We start from the raw sequence: 17,031 nt of genomic DNA on the forward strand, positions 1-17,031 counted from the left end.
ACAAGGCAAGCTTATAAGGCATCAGTCAAAAAAAAAAAAAATCCCATTTCACCTATCCAATAGTTTGTCTAGTTCTTCCTTCAATTTATTCAAATTATCTACTTCCACAACAATGGATGGAAGCTTGGTCCAGCAATTAACCACCTGTTGGCTAAAGGCAAACTTCCACACATCTATTCTGCAACCATCCTTCTTCAATTTGAATTTATGCCACCTCATGTGCATAGTCTGAGCAAGAAAAAATTCCATTCCTCAGGTCAATCAAATTGAGTTTACTTGAGTTTAAGCTCATTGAGTTTGCTCAAGCCATTCAAAGCCTTAAACACCTCAATCAGATCACCTTGCAGGTGCTTAGTTCTCCAGATGCTGCAATTTGCAGAACTGAAGCCTTTCTTGGTAAGAGCACCTCTTTGTTCCCCCTCACCAATCTCGTTGACCTTCTTCTCGTTACCCATTCCAGCTCTACATCCTTCCTAAAATGAGGCCTCCAGATGTATCCCTTTGATTCCCCTCCACCTTGTGAATTGGGGAAATATTCACACATTACCAGTCCACAGGAACCTCTCTTAAATCCAAAGATGCTCTCATAATTATGGCTAAGGGTTTGCTTACCTTCTTTGCTGCCTCCCTTAATATAATTGGACAGATCCCATCCACCCAAGGTGCCTTTTTCATGTTTGACTTCAACAATTTCTTTTCCACTTTCTTCTCATTTAACAGCTTTGTTGTCATTCAGCTCACTGTTACAGTTTGATAAACTTTAAAGAATTCCTCATGTGTGAATGTAGATGTAAATTACGTATTCAGCCTGTCAGCAACCTGAGCAGATTCATCAATGTTAAACCATCAACATCAAGTGGACCAATGTGATTCAACCCTTTCCTTTTACTGTTGATATAAGTAAAGAAGTCTTTGTCGCATTTATTGGCACGTTGCCAAAGACTTTTCGTAATCTGCCTTGGCTTGCCTAAGCTCCTTTGTGACTTGATTGCAGACTAGTTTATATCTACCATAGGCTTTATAGCACTGATAATTTATATGCATCCCATGCATTTTCCTTCTCTGCCACATGTCTCAACAGTTCAAATGACATTCATTTATATCTAAGCCTTGAACAGTATTTCTTAGTTGGTATGAAAAGCCTAGTAGCTTCTATAGTTATTTTTCCTGAATCTTCCCATTCACAATATGTTGTTGCTAACATCGTTAGTTAGTCCCACTATACAGAATTTAAAAACTGTCTGAGACCACTGTAGTCTCCTTTATGAAAGCAAAAACCCTTCCCTTTACATCTTGGCAGTTATTTTTAAGTAAATCCTACATCAATACACTGTGATCACTGCCAACAGTGGTTCTTTTATCTGCAGATTCTTAATGAATGAAGAATCACTGCTGATAACCAGTTGAAGTGTATTGCTCTCTTTCTTGTTGCCTCTCTGACATGATGCTTAAGAAAACAGTTATCCAATAAATCTATATAAGTCTTGCTAGTGAGTGAGTGACCAACCCACAAGTTTCAGTCAACATCTGTAAAGTTAAAATTTCCCATTATAAGACATTCTGATTTACTGGCTCGGTCCATTTCTCTGTACAGTTTTTCGTTGAACTTAATCACAGTAATTCGGCTTATAACACTCTCCTACTCTCATTTTTGTTTTCCCAGTGATTATGTCACACCAAACTGATTCAACATTGCAATGGCCACCCATGTTAACTAGATGCACTGCCTTATGTGATTTTATGTGCTTCTTAACTAAGAGCAGAATTTGAATTAGAAATGTTTTTCTAGCACAATTAACTTTAAATCGTAGTATCATGAGTTCCTGTGACCACACAAGGTGTGGTTTTGGTGGTTAAGAATTTCTTCATTGCTGATTTGGTAATGGCTTTCTGAACTGTCATTTGAGTGACAAGTGCTAATTCCTCAGGATTACAATGAGAAATATCTTTAATATCATCTGAAGAAAAATTTACAGATTACAGATTTTTCAAAGTTGTTCCGATGAATATTACAAGCGAATACCTGACAAGGACCCTTTGTAGCTGCATCAAAACTTTAGCTGTTTCTAATAGGAAAAAGATGACCCTATGTTCAGATGTAGTTAGCACAGGGTTTACCTCCCAACTCTGAATAAATCAGAGTAGGTTATTAGTTACCAATGTAACGTCTATATTTGATTGACCTAAGGAATTGGAAAAGGTATATGGCTAGCCTGGAAGGTTGATGACATTCACGGTTGATATACAAAAATTAGGTTTTCTAAAAGGCATCCTCTTGTATCTGTGGATTTGTTGTACCACGCAGAAGATTTAAAATTTGCTTCCATTTTAATTAATACAAGCTCTGGATTAATAGTGTGAAGGGCTGATTCTAAGTAATGAAGATGAGGAGCAATGTCTGTAGGTGGTGGGCAATACAGGGAAATAATGTAAAATGAAAGCATGGCCGTAGTAACATTAATGCACATTGCAAATTGCATACAAAGACTAGAAACTTGAAGTTTTTTTGATGATAATTATTGCAGACTTTGGATTATCATGATTGGGTTGGATTATTCTTAGTCATGGGTATCCCTAGCACAGCAACGAAATGGCTTTTGTAGGCAAATTAGATCAAAAAGCCATATATCTAATAAATGATCAACCTCACTGACCACCAATCTTGCCCATTGAGCAGCAAGATATATTAGTATTCATACTTTAGATACCAAGAAGTTGTTCTGGTAAATTATCACTTCATGGTTCCTTACATTTTAGAGTGAATAGTTCATAAGCATACAGTTTCTAAAACTTGTAAGTATTTTGGGGCAAGTAGTATCACTAATGGGATGCCTGTGATCCTTATTTTTGCATTGCAGTTTGAGCAGGCTTTTAGTTCATCCCGCATCACCAGTTCTGCTTACCAAAAGTGGCCTACTGGGCACTCACATCCTTTTCGTCCAGGCTTCGGTCAAGCAAGCCAGACTTCTCACCCATTTAAAGTTTAAGAATAGGTTGAGGTTGTTTCGGCCCCAAGGCCTCTAATGATTCGCTTTACCAGATGAGACCGATTCTCTTGAGCGCCAGCTATCCTGAGGGAAACTTCAGAGGGAACCAGCTACTAGATGGTTCAATTAGTCTTTTGCCCCTATATTCGGGCTGATGATCGATTTGCACGTCAGAATATGTCCTTGACAGGCAAGTGCCCGCAAGTAGGCACTTCCTGTTTTCGTGTGTTTTATTTGTGACCGAACATCTGACAATGAAAACGTTTTGTCATGACCGTGAAATTTTTAATCTTATGGGATCCCATGTAGATTCGATCTAGTGAGATACCATGATAGCAGAATCTTTTAGATTTTTATGAGATGCCATCCAGAATGTCTTCTTTACCTAAATCATTGTCAAGATCACATATTAGATTGCAAGATTTAGTTCTTTTGGCAGACTAGCTGTTAGCCCAACCTCAGAGAGAGATTTTAAGGAAGCAGTGGAATTTAAGTTGCCTTTTGAGGCCATTTAAATGATAATTCCGTTGTTTCTAATCATAAGAAGTGCTTTTACTTTTACCTCCTTTAGATCCTTTTTCAGTGTACTGATAACTTTATTTTTCATCTCTCTACTAGTTGAAATTTGTGTTGTATCAGAAACTCTAATCATAAGCAGATTTTGTGTCCTTTTCCTGGATGGTAATTTTGGTAGGAACATAAAGCTGCTTGACAGGAACAGTTTGCTCTAATGGGGGAACCATATCCATATACATATGGTCCAGGTTAGCAGGCTTCTTTAACAGAAGCATAAGAGCGAGCAAAAAGTAAAGTATGAGTAACAGTTTCTTTTAATTATTCAATACAGGATTGTTGCAAATCCAATTTAACCTTAAGCCTTTCATTTTCTATCAATAGAGCAATTACCAATTTCTTCAATCCATACCACGATCTCAAAATCATTTCTGTAGCTGATGTGGTGGTAATATTATTTTCTTTGAAAACATAACCTTCCAATTCTTTTTGAAGGAGGATGACTGCATCCTGCATGAATAAGTTTGCAACTGATATAATGTCTTTATTGGGTTGCTTTACCTCTCTAATATGTGACCCGATCAGGGACTGATCCTTAACTGGCAAGGACTATAATGGAGTTGTTTGTTTGTTATTTGGTTTTTAGGAGCATTAGCAACTAAGCATAAGCATTAGCAACATTACCCCCCATGTCTGATTCCAGCATATTGCTCCAGGAATATGCTGTGGTCATTCCCTGACCTTTCCGCATCCTCCGTATTTGGTTGGCACGGGCTCGAACCCCGGTCTAATCAAGAAGCGTATGCTACGCACTGCTGCTCCTGCCCACGGAGGCACCAATGGAGTTGTGTCTTCTTCTTTAATATATCTGGTACTAGTAGAGGTTAAACAAGTAATTTCTCTGTCAGTGTGGAGCTTTAGCTCAACACTGTAGCTTCTGGTTTATTACAGTTCTTTTTATTTTGTATTTTCAAGGGGGGAAGTCATTTATATCTGGGGAGAGATTCTCCCCTATACCCCCCATGTCTGATTCCAGTTCTGAGATGTCAGGTTGAGAGAAAATGTATGCTAGAGTAGAAACTTTTTGCTGCTCTTCCATGTGGGTGTTGCAATTTGAAGTCGTTATATCATTTCTTTTCTTCCTTCACCTTTTATGGCCTTTTCTCATCTTTCGATAAAGTGTGTGACCCGATCAGGGACTGATCCTTAGAGCTGAGCACTCTGTTGGTCTTTTTCCTCCTATCCTTCAGCTTCTAGCTTTAATTTGACTTTGAATTCTGTAATTTATGGAAATTTCTGCAGCGGAATGAACTAAATATGATTCAATGTCAGCAAACAGGTTGAGAAGTGATAAATTTCGCATTCGGGGAAGAGGGGAAAAATATCCGTGGCCAGAAAATAAGCAGCCAGAAAACAAATTTGCTTAGAAAGAAATGTCTGGGTGCACATGCAACCTATGTAGTACGATTAATTTGTCTTGGAGGTCAAGAGATGAACCACTTGCGGTCAAAGACAGAGGATAAAAAATGAGTAAATATTACAAAGTATTAGTAAAAGTGTAGTAAATATTAAACAGTTACAAAAACATATTAGATAATGTAATAAATATTTATACATAAAAAATAAAATAATGTTCACTGCACTACCTTTTAGATTTTCCTACAGTGGTGCAGGGCACCATCAGACCACCAGGTTGGCACAGTCCTGTTTGTAAACACTTCACTGGATTGTGTCAGCATATGTCACCTTGCCAGTACAGGTAGAACTGCACTAATTGTGTGTGTGTGTGCGCGCGTGTGTGTGTGTGTGCGTGCAGGTATTCCTCGCATTACATGATTAATTGGTTCCAAAAAATTGCCACCTAAAGTGAACTGACTTTTACATGGGTAAAATAGGGATGCATTCAAAAATGAAAAATAACTACCTAAAATTTAGAAAGAAATGCATTTACCATAGGCCCTCGTTATAACGCGGTTCGCTTTACGCTGATTTGCTATAACGCTGTTCTTATATTATAACCCATATCTGACTATAACACTGTCACAAAAAAAAAACGCTCTTTTACAGATTGCATTTTTGGCATATATAACGAAATCTTTCATTTGATGGAGTCGATAGCTTGAAAATGAATAGCAAAACAGCATTAAAACATTTCTCACGCTCAGTGAAATTTTCTCGCATGTTAATTTAATTGCAGTACAGTGACTTGTTACGTAGTTCTGAGATTAACATTTTAAAAAATTAGCAAGTATATTGCTTGTAATATTTGCGTTATATGCATTTATCCGAAGTCTAGTCATCACTCAGTACAGTATTAGACAACGTGCGTAATGGACAGTTTACTCGAACATTGTATCATAATTAATGCAACCAATGCAGTTACATTTTCGAAGTTAATGCAACCAATGCAGTCACATTTGAATAATGGCGGATAAGAATGGAAAAGCAACAACATCTGGACGCAGTACAAAGACTACAAATGTAAGAAAAAGATTGAATTTGAAAAAATTAAATTAGATGTTTTCAAGCAAATCAATTCTGGTCAGCGACAAGCGGATGTGTGTCATAATTTAGGACTGGCAAATTTAACTGTAAGGACAATTATAAAAAATAAAGAATTAATTTTAGCAATGGGAAAGACAGCTGTTCCACTGCAAGCAACTAGGGCTAGGCCAGCTATTAGGATTGAAATGGAGAGTCTTTTAATTAATTTTATTGAAGATAATATCCAATGCAGAATTCAGTTAAGTTAACTATAAAAAAAAAAGAGAGAGAGACAGAGAGAGAGAGATTAGCCTATATGATGAACTGGAGAAAACTCATCTAAAAAAAATGCGGAACCATTTAAAACTAGTAAGGACTGGTTGAATAGATTTAAAATCCAAGGAGAAGCCACAAGTACAGATCAAGGAGACGAAAGTTTCAAAAAAGAACTTGTTAAAATTATTGAAGAGGGGTATAACATCTTATACTTCTCAACAAGTTTTTAACAAAGATGAAGCAGGACTTTTTTGGAAACAAATGCCTAAAAGAAGTTTCATATTGAAAGAAGAAAAAACATTCCAGGTTTCAAAGAGGCGAAGGATTGGTTGACTTTATTGTTGGATGGTAATGCTGCGGGGAATTTAAAATTAAAATCCCTTTTAGTTTACCAGGAAGAGGGCCAAAGTACAACCCAAAATCGACACATTTTTCACGATTAAATTCATCAATCAAATTAAATCAATTAAAATCAATTTAGATCAATTAAATTCATGATTTTAATTGGAATTTTAAATTTAATTTTGATACATAAGTAGTTACCACAAATTATATACACATGTAATGCAGAATATTTTATATGTACAAATATTTGAATATTAAATATTTTGACCGACATTTGTGCATCTTTTCACTACCGTTTATTATTGATTAGGAAATATCCTATAGCACCGACTGCAACTTACAAATACATATGTTACCTTATGGGAATGCGGTGCTTGCTTAGCAAAGATTCACTTAGCGCTCTGTTTTTCTGGAACGAATTATTAGTGTTAAGCGGGGGGTCACCTGTATTTATATTTTTCTTCAATTAGTATACTGATACTAATACAGACCCTGGATTGGTGGTGGCAATTTTCAACTTTGTTGAAGGAATGGTCAAGAGAAAATGCGGAACCATTTAAAACTAGTAAGGACTGGTTGAATAGATTTAAAATCCAAGGAGAAGCCACAAGTACAGATCAAGGAGACGAAAGTTTCAAAAAAGAACTTGTTAAAATTATTGAAGAGGGGTATAACATCTTATACTTCTCAACAAGTTTTTAACAAAGATGAAGCAGGACTTTTTTGGAAACAAATGCCTAAAAGAAGTTTCATATTGAAAGAAGAAAAAACATTCCAGGTTTCAAAGAGGCGAAGGATTGGTTGACTTTATTGTTGGATGGTAATGCTGCGGGGAATTTAAAATTAAAATCCCTTTTAGTTTACCAGGAAGAGGGCCAAAGTACAACCCAAAATCGACACATTTTTCACGATTAAATTCATCAATCAAATTAAATCAATTAAAATCAATTTAGATCAATTAAATTCATGATTTTAATTGGAATTTTAAATTTAATTTTGATACATAAGTAGTTACCACAAATTATATACACATGTAATGCAGAATATTTTATATGTACAAATATTTGAATATTAAATATTTTGACCGACATTTGTGCATCTTTTCACTACCGTTTATTATTGATTAGGAAATATCCTATAGCACCGACTGCAACTTACAAATACATATGTTACCTTATGGGAATGCGGTGCTTGCTTAGCAAAGATTCACTTAGCGCTCTGTTTTTCTGGAACGAATTATTAGTGTTAAGCGGGGGGTCACCTGTATTTATATTTTTCTTCAATTAGTATACTGATACTAATACAGACCCTGGATTGGTGGTGGCAATTTTCAACTTTGTTGAAGGAATGGTCAAGAGAGAGAGGTGATGGGCAGAATTTTTTTCTCTCCCTGTAGAGTTCTTTGTAACATGACAGAATTCTGAATCTCTCTAGAAACTTTAATTCTCTCTCTATCTCAGGATCATTCTCGATAATGATACTAATGGCATTGTCAATGTGCTTAAAAAATTCAGCCATTTGCTTTGTTGAAAGGTGTTTAACAGGTTCAAAAACAGAGGGGTCGTCATCATCATCATCTTCATTTAAGTCTCTCCAATTCAAGAAGGTTCTCACTGGGGAGCTCCCCTGTATGGGATTGAAGCAACTCATCCATGTTGGCCTCATCTACGTCTTCAAATCCCCTTGCATCGGCAATGATGTCACACATTGAACTGGAAACTTCAACTTCAGGATCAAAGTCGTGAGACTCAGTGACACCAGACCAAATCTCTTTCCAAACTCCCTGAATGCAGCCAGAGTGAAATTCTGAAAGACTGTGAAACTTCTGCTCATGCATCTCCAATGTTGTTGGCCACTTTCTTGATGTTATAGTTCTTCAAAAAATCTCCCACAGAAAGTTGATCTTCACCATCAGTGTCCTTCAGAGATAATAACTTTTGAAAGTTGCAAGGACACTCAAATTCCTAGGTTGGATAAGGGATGTTGTATTTGGTGGCAGGAACATAACATTAATGTTTTCATCAACATCAGTGATGCTTTGGGTGTCCAGGTGTATTATCTAGGAGAAGAAGAATTTTGAAGGGCACATTTATTCTCTCACAATATGCCTTCAATTCATGGCAGAGTTCAATGGAAAAGTAGGATTCAAAGACACCAGCTAGTGTTCTAATGCTTAAATGAGTTAAAACATAGAAAAGTATTTACAAATTGTATTCTGTGACATTTATGAAACCAGAGTGTTCAAATTGATCTAGTAGCTGTATAGTGTAGAACCACAGAATTTTTGATGTTCACATTTATAGTGTATATTATGGTTTGCTGTTGATGCAAACCACATGCAAAGATTTTTAATGTGTGAAGTGAGGATAAAAAGTGGCTAATGCTTTCAGCTAAAACAAAGAAATTCAAAATTCTGTGTACAGTAAATGAGAAGGAAACAACCAAATCTTAAATTGCAGAGGAATATTAATTGCATAATTAACAATGTTGACATGGTGAAAAATACAGATATAAGAATAAGGAGCCACAGGAGAAAACATACTAGTAACTGAAGGAGGATGCAAATGTAAAAATGTGCCAATTTAGAAAGAGCAATTGAAGTTGTTTTACAAGGGGAGAATTAATATTCTGATTCTTAGTATCATAGAGGAAAAGGCAGATGAATATACAGGGTGATTCACTACCAGTGCGAAAAACTTGCAGGAGGTGTAGGGGGCACAAAGACGAATCGGAATCACATAGCATTGCAGGGCCCGAAATGCCTTTGTCATGCGGTAGAGGACGTTGAACGGGAGGTCGCGTGAACAGCGATCCCGCTGGAAGTCAGCATTTGCGAACCGGTTCCTGAGGCAGTAGGATGGACGAGTATTCAAACGTTGAACTGGCCGACATGCACCTCGTGTATGGAGCTGCGGACTGTAGCGGGCGCACCGCTCTGCGCTTGTATCAGGAACGTTTCCTGCACAGGCGGGCTCCTCATCATACGATTTTCGCATTTGTGCACAGAAGGTTACGTGAGACTGGTTGTTTCACGAGAGGTACCATGAATCGAGGACGCCAGACAATGAGGAGAATGTCCTACGTCTTGCAGAAGGCAATCGAGTACGAGTACTCGAGCGATAAGCCAACGATTGGGTATTTCCCAATCCACTGTATGGAGGATACTGTCAACAAACCAAATGAGTTCATACCATCTGCAACGCGTCCAATCATTGGAGCCTGCGGATTATCCACTCCGGAGGACTTTTGCTACTTGGTTTCTTCAACAGAAACGGTTCGCAAATGCTGACTCCAGCGGGATCGCTGTTCACGCAACCTCCCGTTCAACATCCTGTACTGCATGATGAAGGCATTTCAGACCCTGCAATGCTATGTGATTCCGATTCGCCTTTGTGCCCCCTATACCTCCTGCAAGTTTGTCGCACTGGTAGTTTATAATTAATTATAAATCAATCATTTTTTTTCAAATAGTAGAAAAGTATCAAACAAACTTAATTCAAAAATGTGATGTGACCATTAAGCCATAAATACTTACCTCAGTGCTGAAAATCCTCCAAAGAGTGCCCCAGATGCTATTCCAACACAAAATCCAATAGCAAATCCCATTTTCACTCTATCCCAACAACTAGGACCATGCTGATACATTCCTTGTACTGGAACTGGCATTTTACAACTGTAACCAATGCACTAAAATTTCTTTAATTAGTTAGTCAATTACTGCAAATTTCTGTGAAAAATAAAGAGTAAAGCGATTAAACTAGTTGTCACTAGAGCACAGAAAAAAATGGCCCAATATTTTAAACCTGATTATCAAACTACCTTTTTTTTCTTTAAAAAGCATATGTGTTATAGGAAAATTCAAAAGCTTGAAATCTCACAATTTTGTTATATGGAAATTCTTAACAGAACAGTTTGCCAAAGTTCTTAGTTTTGACGTAAAAACAATATGCACTGTCTACTTATTACCTAGATAAACTGATAACAATATACAGTAATATGGATGGATCAAAAGGAAAGGATATATAAGGAAGCAGGGTATAAATCAAAATACAGTAAACCCCCGCTGTTCGCAATATCTGTATTCGCGATCGCTAATTTAATATAAAATGAAATCTAACAAAATGTGAATTTTAAAGCGCCGTGAATATTATCCACCATAAAAAAACATGGGCGTGGCTAAAATTATCTTTCCCAGTCAAAACAGCGCTCAGTGGATGAGGGGAGAGGGGTGACAAAATCGCGAGCGTGGATGTTTTTCGCTAATCCTTGTTCAGTATGTGTTATGCACTTGTAATGGACGTTTTCGTCGTTTGCTTTTAATTTATATGCTTATAAATTGAATAAATTTATCAATTTATAAATTGATATGCTTACAAAAGTGATAAATCTACTGTTTTGCAGACAAGTTCTTTCTAACCCGTACAAAAATATGGCTACGAATAACAAGAGAAATGTGAAAATATCAAAGAAGGTGATGACATTAGCGAATAAAATTGAGTTATTAGACAAAATTTCTAATGGTGAAAGTGTCTCCTCAGTGGCAAAACATTATAAAATCAATGAGTCAACAGTACGATCAATCAAGAAATTGGAAGAAAAAATCCGCCGTAGTGTCCGTGAAAACGCGCTAATTGCTTCAAAAATTTGCTCTGTAACTCGTGAAGTTAGAAAAATGGAAAAAGCTTTAAATCTGTGGATAGAAGACCGAACTCAAAATAAAATTCTTTTAAGTTCACTCAATCATTCATGAAAAGGCAAAACTTCTTTATCAACACTTTAGCAAAACTGGTGATAGCACTGGCAGGATAAGTTTTTTAGCTAGCAAAGGCGGATTTGTTTGAAATTTCTAATGAATATTACATTTAATATTAAATTGTTTCTTATTTTCATTTTGATGCCATATGCTTGCATTTCACTATGTACATGTACATAGTCATATTATGAAGGTACATATAATACATACATAGACAAAATTTTAGACTAGTTTTTCTTATATATTTCATACTTTGGAACGGAACCCCTTTATTACTATGGGAGCCATAACTCTGTATTCGCGTTTTCGGTATTCACGGCATTTCTCAGGAACATAACCCCTGCGAATAGCCGGGGTTTACTGTAGATCCTTATTCCTAATATTTTACTGCTGCAGCACAGCAGTTCCCAAACTGTGTGCTGCAGCCTCCCAGAGCGCCGCAGCAAACTCACAGGAGTGCCGTGGGACATTTTAAATTTTCAAGGGAAACACAGTTATACTCTACATCTGTCAGACACCACAAGAACTACTATCTCGAGGTGAACAGTTTCAAAATTACTTAAGTTGTTTGGACCTAACTACTTAATAAACAGAACTGCTAGGTATTTCTTTTGGCCTAGGGGTGCCATGAAAAAATTACTGAGACACTTAAGGGTGCCATGAACCCAGAAAATTTGGCATTAATCTATGAGGAGGTATCATAAAGTTCGTACCCTGACCTGAATAAAACATCAGTAGGAAGATGAAGTTTGTAATATAAGTTGTCTACATATTCAATAACTATGGTTGACAAAGTGGGGTATCGAGCAGTGATCAAGTTCCTGCATTTGCAGGGCAAGAAAGCTCAGAAAATTGACAAAGAAATGAAAGCTGCATATATGGACAGAATCGTCCATCCTATGACACTGTAAAAAAGTGGAAATGGGAGTTCCATTGTGGTAGTACAAGTGTTTTTGACGAGACGAGAAGGAAGGCTATCAACATCCACAAACAGTGAGACAGTTGCAAAGGTTGAGCAGCTGGTTCTGAGTGACAGACTTGACAATTCATTTCATCGCAAATGCAGTGGGAATTAGTCATGGGTCTGCCCACAGCATTTTACATGACTATCTGCACGTCTAAGGTCTCCACATGATGGGTTCCTGTATAGCCACAGCAGCTTATGCACTGTTAAACCCCCATAACACGCACGCACGCACGCACGCGCACACACACACACACACACACACACACACACACACACAGTGCCTCTGTAGCCAGGTGGGCAGGAGCAGCAGTGCACAGCACACGCTTCTTGATTAGACCAGGGTTCAAGCCCGTGACCACCAAATACGGAGGATGCGGAAAGGTCAGGGAATGATCACCGCATATCCCCGGAGCAATATGGCCTTAGTTGCTAATGCTCCTAAAAACCAAATAACAACAACAACAACACACACACACGATGGGTTCCAAGATTGCTGACACCTTTGCAGAAGCCGTTGCCCAGTGCGGCTTTGAACTACTGCAGGACCCACAGTATTCTCCTGACCTAGCACTGTCAGACTTCTTGTTTCAAGAAATGAAGAAACCATTGCGTGGATGCAGCTTTGATTCGTCTCGGGAAGTCATCAATGAAGTGGAATCATGGTATTAAGCAAAAAGTGCAGACTTCTATGATCAAGGCATTAAACAACTGATCCATAGATGGGAGAAATGTGTTACTAAACATCAGTGGTTCTTAACCTTTTTTTTAATTATCGCCCCCTAAAGGGCATTTTTAGACAATTTTTTTTCCTAATCACCCCCATGAAATTTTAAACAAGAAAATACTTAATATTTTTTTCTTTTTATTCAATGGGATCCCTGAGTCTGATGTTTCTTAGCTAAAAGTTCAATGTTCGGTATGATGTTTGTAAGTTTAATTCTAATGTCTCCTCTTGACATATAATCAATTCTGTTTCTTTCCTTTGTTAATATTTTATTTACTGAACTGTTGTTTGTTATTTGGTTTTTAGGAGCATTAGCAACTAAGGCCATATTGCTCCGGGTATATGTGGTGGTCATTCCCTGACCTTTCCACATCCTCCGTATTTGGTGGTCACAGTCTCGAACCCCAGTCTAATCAAGAAGCGTGTACTACGAACTGCTGCTCCTGCCCACCTGGCTACGGAGGCACCTATTTACTGAACTAAAACCACTTTTAACCACATAAGACATTGGAAAACAAAGAAGTACTTTGGCCATTTCTGACTATATTGTTGAATGAAGTTTGGTTGTTTTTGATCCCCCACAACTCACCATTTACACATTTTTTCGAATTTATATTTGCATTCTTCGTTACATCTTAATTCAATGAATTCTTGAATTTCTTCACTAGCAGACCCGGCATCGCATCCAATTGGATCTAAAATCCATGGCTTCACTTCAAAAGAAAATAAATCTGAAAATCTATTTTTAATTTCACCTTTTAAAGAACACAAATGATCTGATTAATTCTTAAGATCATTCTAGGTGAGAGATTCATTGATTTCAGTTAACTCTTGCATACCATGAAATTGTTTTCTCATTAAATTACTTAAATATTTCCAGTTTTTCATTGAAGGCTTTTAATATGCATTTACAGTCTATCACTGTAATTAATTTCCCTTGAAGTTGAAGTGATACTTCATTAAGTTTTAGAAAAATCCAAACCATATAGTATATGCTGTTTTTGTGTTTGCCGATCTGCTTTGCTAAATCTGTGTCTCCGGCATTTTCTAAAAAACTAATTATCGTATAAAAAAGGCTTACAAATCTTGTTAGACAGTTTCCTTTAGAAGGCCATCTGACTTCTGTATGTAAAAGAAGCCTCACATACTGTTCTTCATTACTAACAAAATTTTCTGAAAAGGCAATCATATTTGCACTGTGACTTCATTTTATTGATGATTTTAATAACTATACTGAGAGATTGATAAAGAACTGGACTAATATTTTTTGTAAACCAAATGATATCGGTGCACAACGCAGTGTATTGCAAGAACTTCAGGACATGCTCCCCGAAGGTGGGCAATAAAACCTTCTCACCATAAAGATGCACCATCAGTAGCACAGGATACCAAATTTTCCAATGGTGTTTGTTTTTCATCAAAGCATGTTTTTACAGCAGCAAAAATGAATGCTTCAGTACAGTCAGTTTTTCTAGATTTTACAAACAACATCTCTTCTTGCAATTTACAATCATCATCGAAATAACGAACGTATGCAATTAGAAGGGCCTTATTGTCAGTAGCTGTGTATTCATCAATCTGAATAGAAAATTTTCTCATTTTTAGTTTGTCAATTAGCTGCTCTTCAATGGTAACTGACATCTCATCGATGCGTCTTTGAATTGAATTGTTGCTCAATGGCAATGCTTTTAAAATACTGGAAGAATTTTGATGCATCACTGTTGAAATTAGTCTCTAATGCAGGCCGTACAATATCTCAGCAACTGTATGAGCACTACCAGTTATTGCAATGATTCTGCAATTTTATAAGACACAATCATTCCATCGTCATTTGTTTGTGTGCTCTTCTTAAATAAGGAAGTAACAGTGTTACGTTGCTCAAAATTCTGTTTTAAATTTTTAAAATATTCGATATGTTTACCAACTTTATCAAGATGGTTCCTTTTTAAGTGATCTAAAAGTCTTGATGGTTTTATAGCCTCATTTGAAAAAGAACACATATGGACTGCCTTAAGTCGAATGGGCTTTCAATAAAACCATAAGCTAGATATTCATCCAGATACTGTCAATACCTTTTCTTTTCAGCACTTTACATGGTTGATGATGGGTTGAATAACTACAAAGAATTAAATAATAAAATATAAACTATTTTTATTTAACTCATAGCCCATGTCACTCAAAAAAGCACTGTGGATCAAAAATAAACAACTTCCACAAGGAAACAATAAATCAATACTAATTGTCACTTAGAAAATAGAAAAAATAAACTGAAACATTTCCTCGTCACATCCATGCCTCGCATATTGACCAATGAAACAAAAGAATAAAAAAATAAACCATTCCCACCACCGCCGCCGCCAAGGTTGCAGCTGTCAAAAAGGAGCAAATGCCAAGGATTGCAGAGACATTACATCTGAAAGAACAGGCATTTAATGCCTATGAAGGCACCTCTGTAGCCAAATGGGCAGGAGCATCAGTGCGTAGCACACGCTTCTTGATTAGACTGGGGTTCGAGCCCGTGATCACCAAATACAGAGGATGCGGAAAGGTCAGGGAATGACCACCGCATATCCCCGGAGCAATATGGCCTTAGTTGCTAATGCTCCTAAAAAAACCAAATAACAAACAACAAACAAACAATTCCTATGAAAAGCAAAGAGCAAAGGTGACTGAATTAATTCATGCCCACTATCTTCCTTTTATCAAAATTTCTCACTCACTCCTAATATAATATACCTACATGTTAAAAAAAATCAGTTGTCTCAGGGGAAAAGAAAACCCAATGAGAGAAATTAAATATTAAGGAATAAGATGTCGTCAGGTAGGGTTGAACTTTGGAGGGCCACAAACCATTATAATGCCCATGATTTTTGCCCCTTTTGAGAACCCCTGCTATACATGGAGAGTTACTATACATAGAAAAGGATTAAAGTTCCTGTGAAGTTTCACCTTTCTAGGGCTATTATTTCTAGGTAAGGGTACGAACTTTTTGATACCCCCTCGTATAGATGGGATGTGCACCACCAAATTTTTTAGCTCTTTTGCAGTAACATGATATGCAGTGAATGACATATCATTTTGCATACGATTTCAGCGTTTCCCAAACTTTTTTAGTCGTGGGACACTTTTCATCTCGCAACATATTCACGGAACACGTGTTTAGCGTGTAGGTACGAAACACAAGTTTAGCGAGAAGCATCTTTCTGTCATTAGAAGCATCTGTCATTATACTTTCATTAGTTGGTTCCTGTTTTTTCAATTCAGATTTTTGGGGAACAAAGGCTGCAATTGTTCATCCTCACTTTGAAGTGTGACAATATTGTTCATTTTCATCGAGCATAGTTGCATTACTAAAAGTACGTATTTTGCTTCTCTTCTCGTTTTAAAGTTCTTTTTTTCAACCACAAATCCATGGTCACATATTTTAATAACAATATTTCAAAATACTAATAATTATCAAAAAAAAATTTATACAAGGTAGTGAGTTTAGTTATGATATCGGTTTGCTTCCTCTTCTCCTTCAACCTGTGTACTCCAGGGGCTAAATAAATATGACCTTTATTGTAAGGTTCATAGGTACACACAGGTATCCTAACTTTACAAACCCTTCACGGTGCTAAGCAGAGCCGGACCAAAGTATTTTCATGCCCTGGGAAGAATGGCTTTTAGGCACCCTCTTACAAGGGATATATATATTTCTTGCTTCATTATTCTCCTGTGTTTGGTGCCCCTTAAAGAATGGCACCCTGGGCAAGGGCCCTGCTAGCCCATTCCTTAATCCGGCACTGGCATTAAGCCAGGAGTTAACAAGCAGCGGCAGAGATACCATCTCGCCAGAAATATAATACAGGGTAAGTACAAAGATTAAATACGAGTAAAGTAAATGACAATTATGCGTTAATAATATCACGCAGATTATATTAACTTAAAAATAATAATAATAATACATCAAATTACAAAAAAAATAAAAATAATAATAATA

General features: G+C 36.9%; 1 protein-coding gene across 1 annotated transcript in view; it reads right to left on the reverse strand.

The window, feature by feature from the left end:
* LOC150077243 (reactive oxygen species modulator 1) overlaps positions 1–17,031 on the reverse strand; it is a 59,718-nt gene that overhangs the window by 13,882 nt on the left and 28,805 nt on the right. Inside the window, exon 2 of the mRNA XM_090386273.1 lies at positions 10,141–10,332. Within this exon, the coding sequence (XP_090242399.1) occupies positions 10,141–10,271 (131 nt within the window). The 5' untranslated portion in view covers positions 10,272–10,332. The remainder of the gene's footprint in view (positions 1–10,140; positions 10,333–17,031) is intronic.

Source organism: Mastigoproctus giganteus, chromosome 12 (assembly GCF_048544385.1).
Source record: "Mastigoproctus giganteus isolate SK-2022 chromosome 12, ASM4854438v1, whole genome shotgun sequence".
NCBI lineage: Eukaryota > Metazoa > Arthropoda > Arachnida > Uropygi > Thelyphonidae > Mastigoproctus > Mastigoproctus giganteus.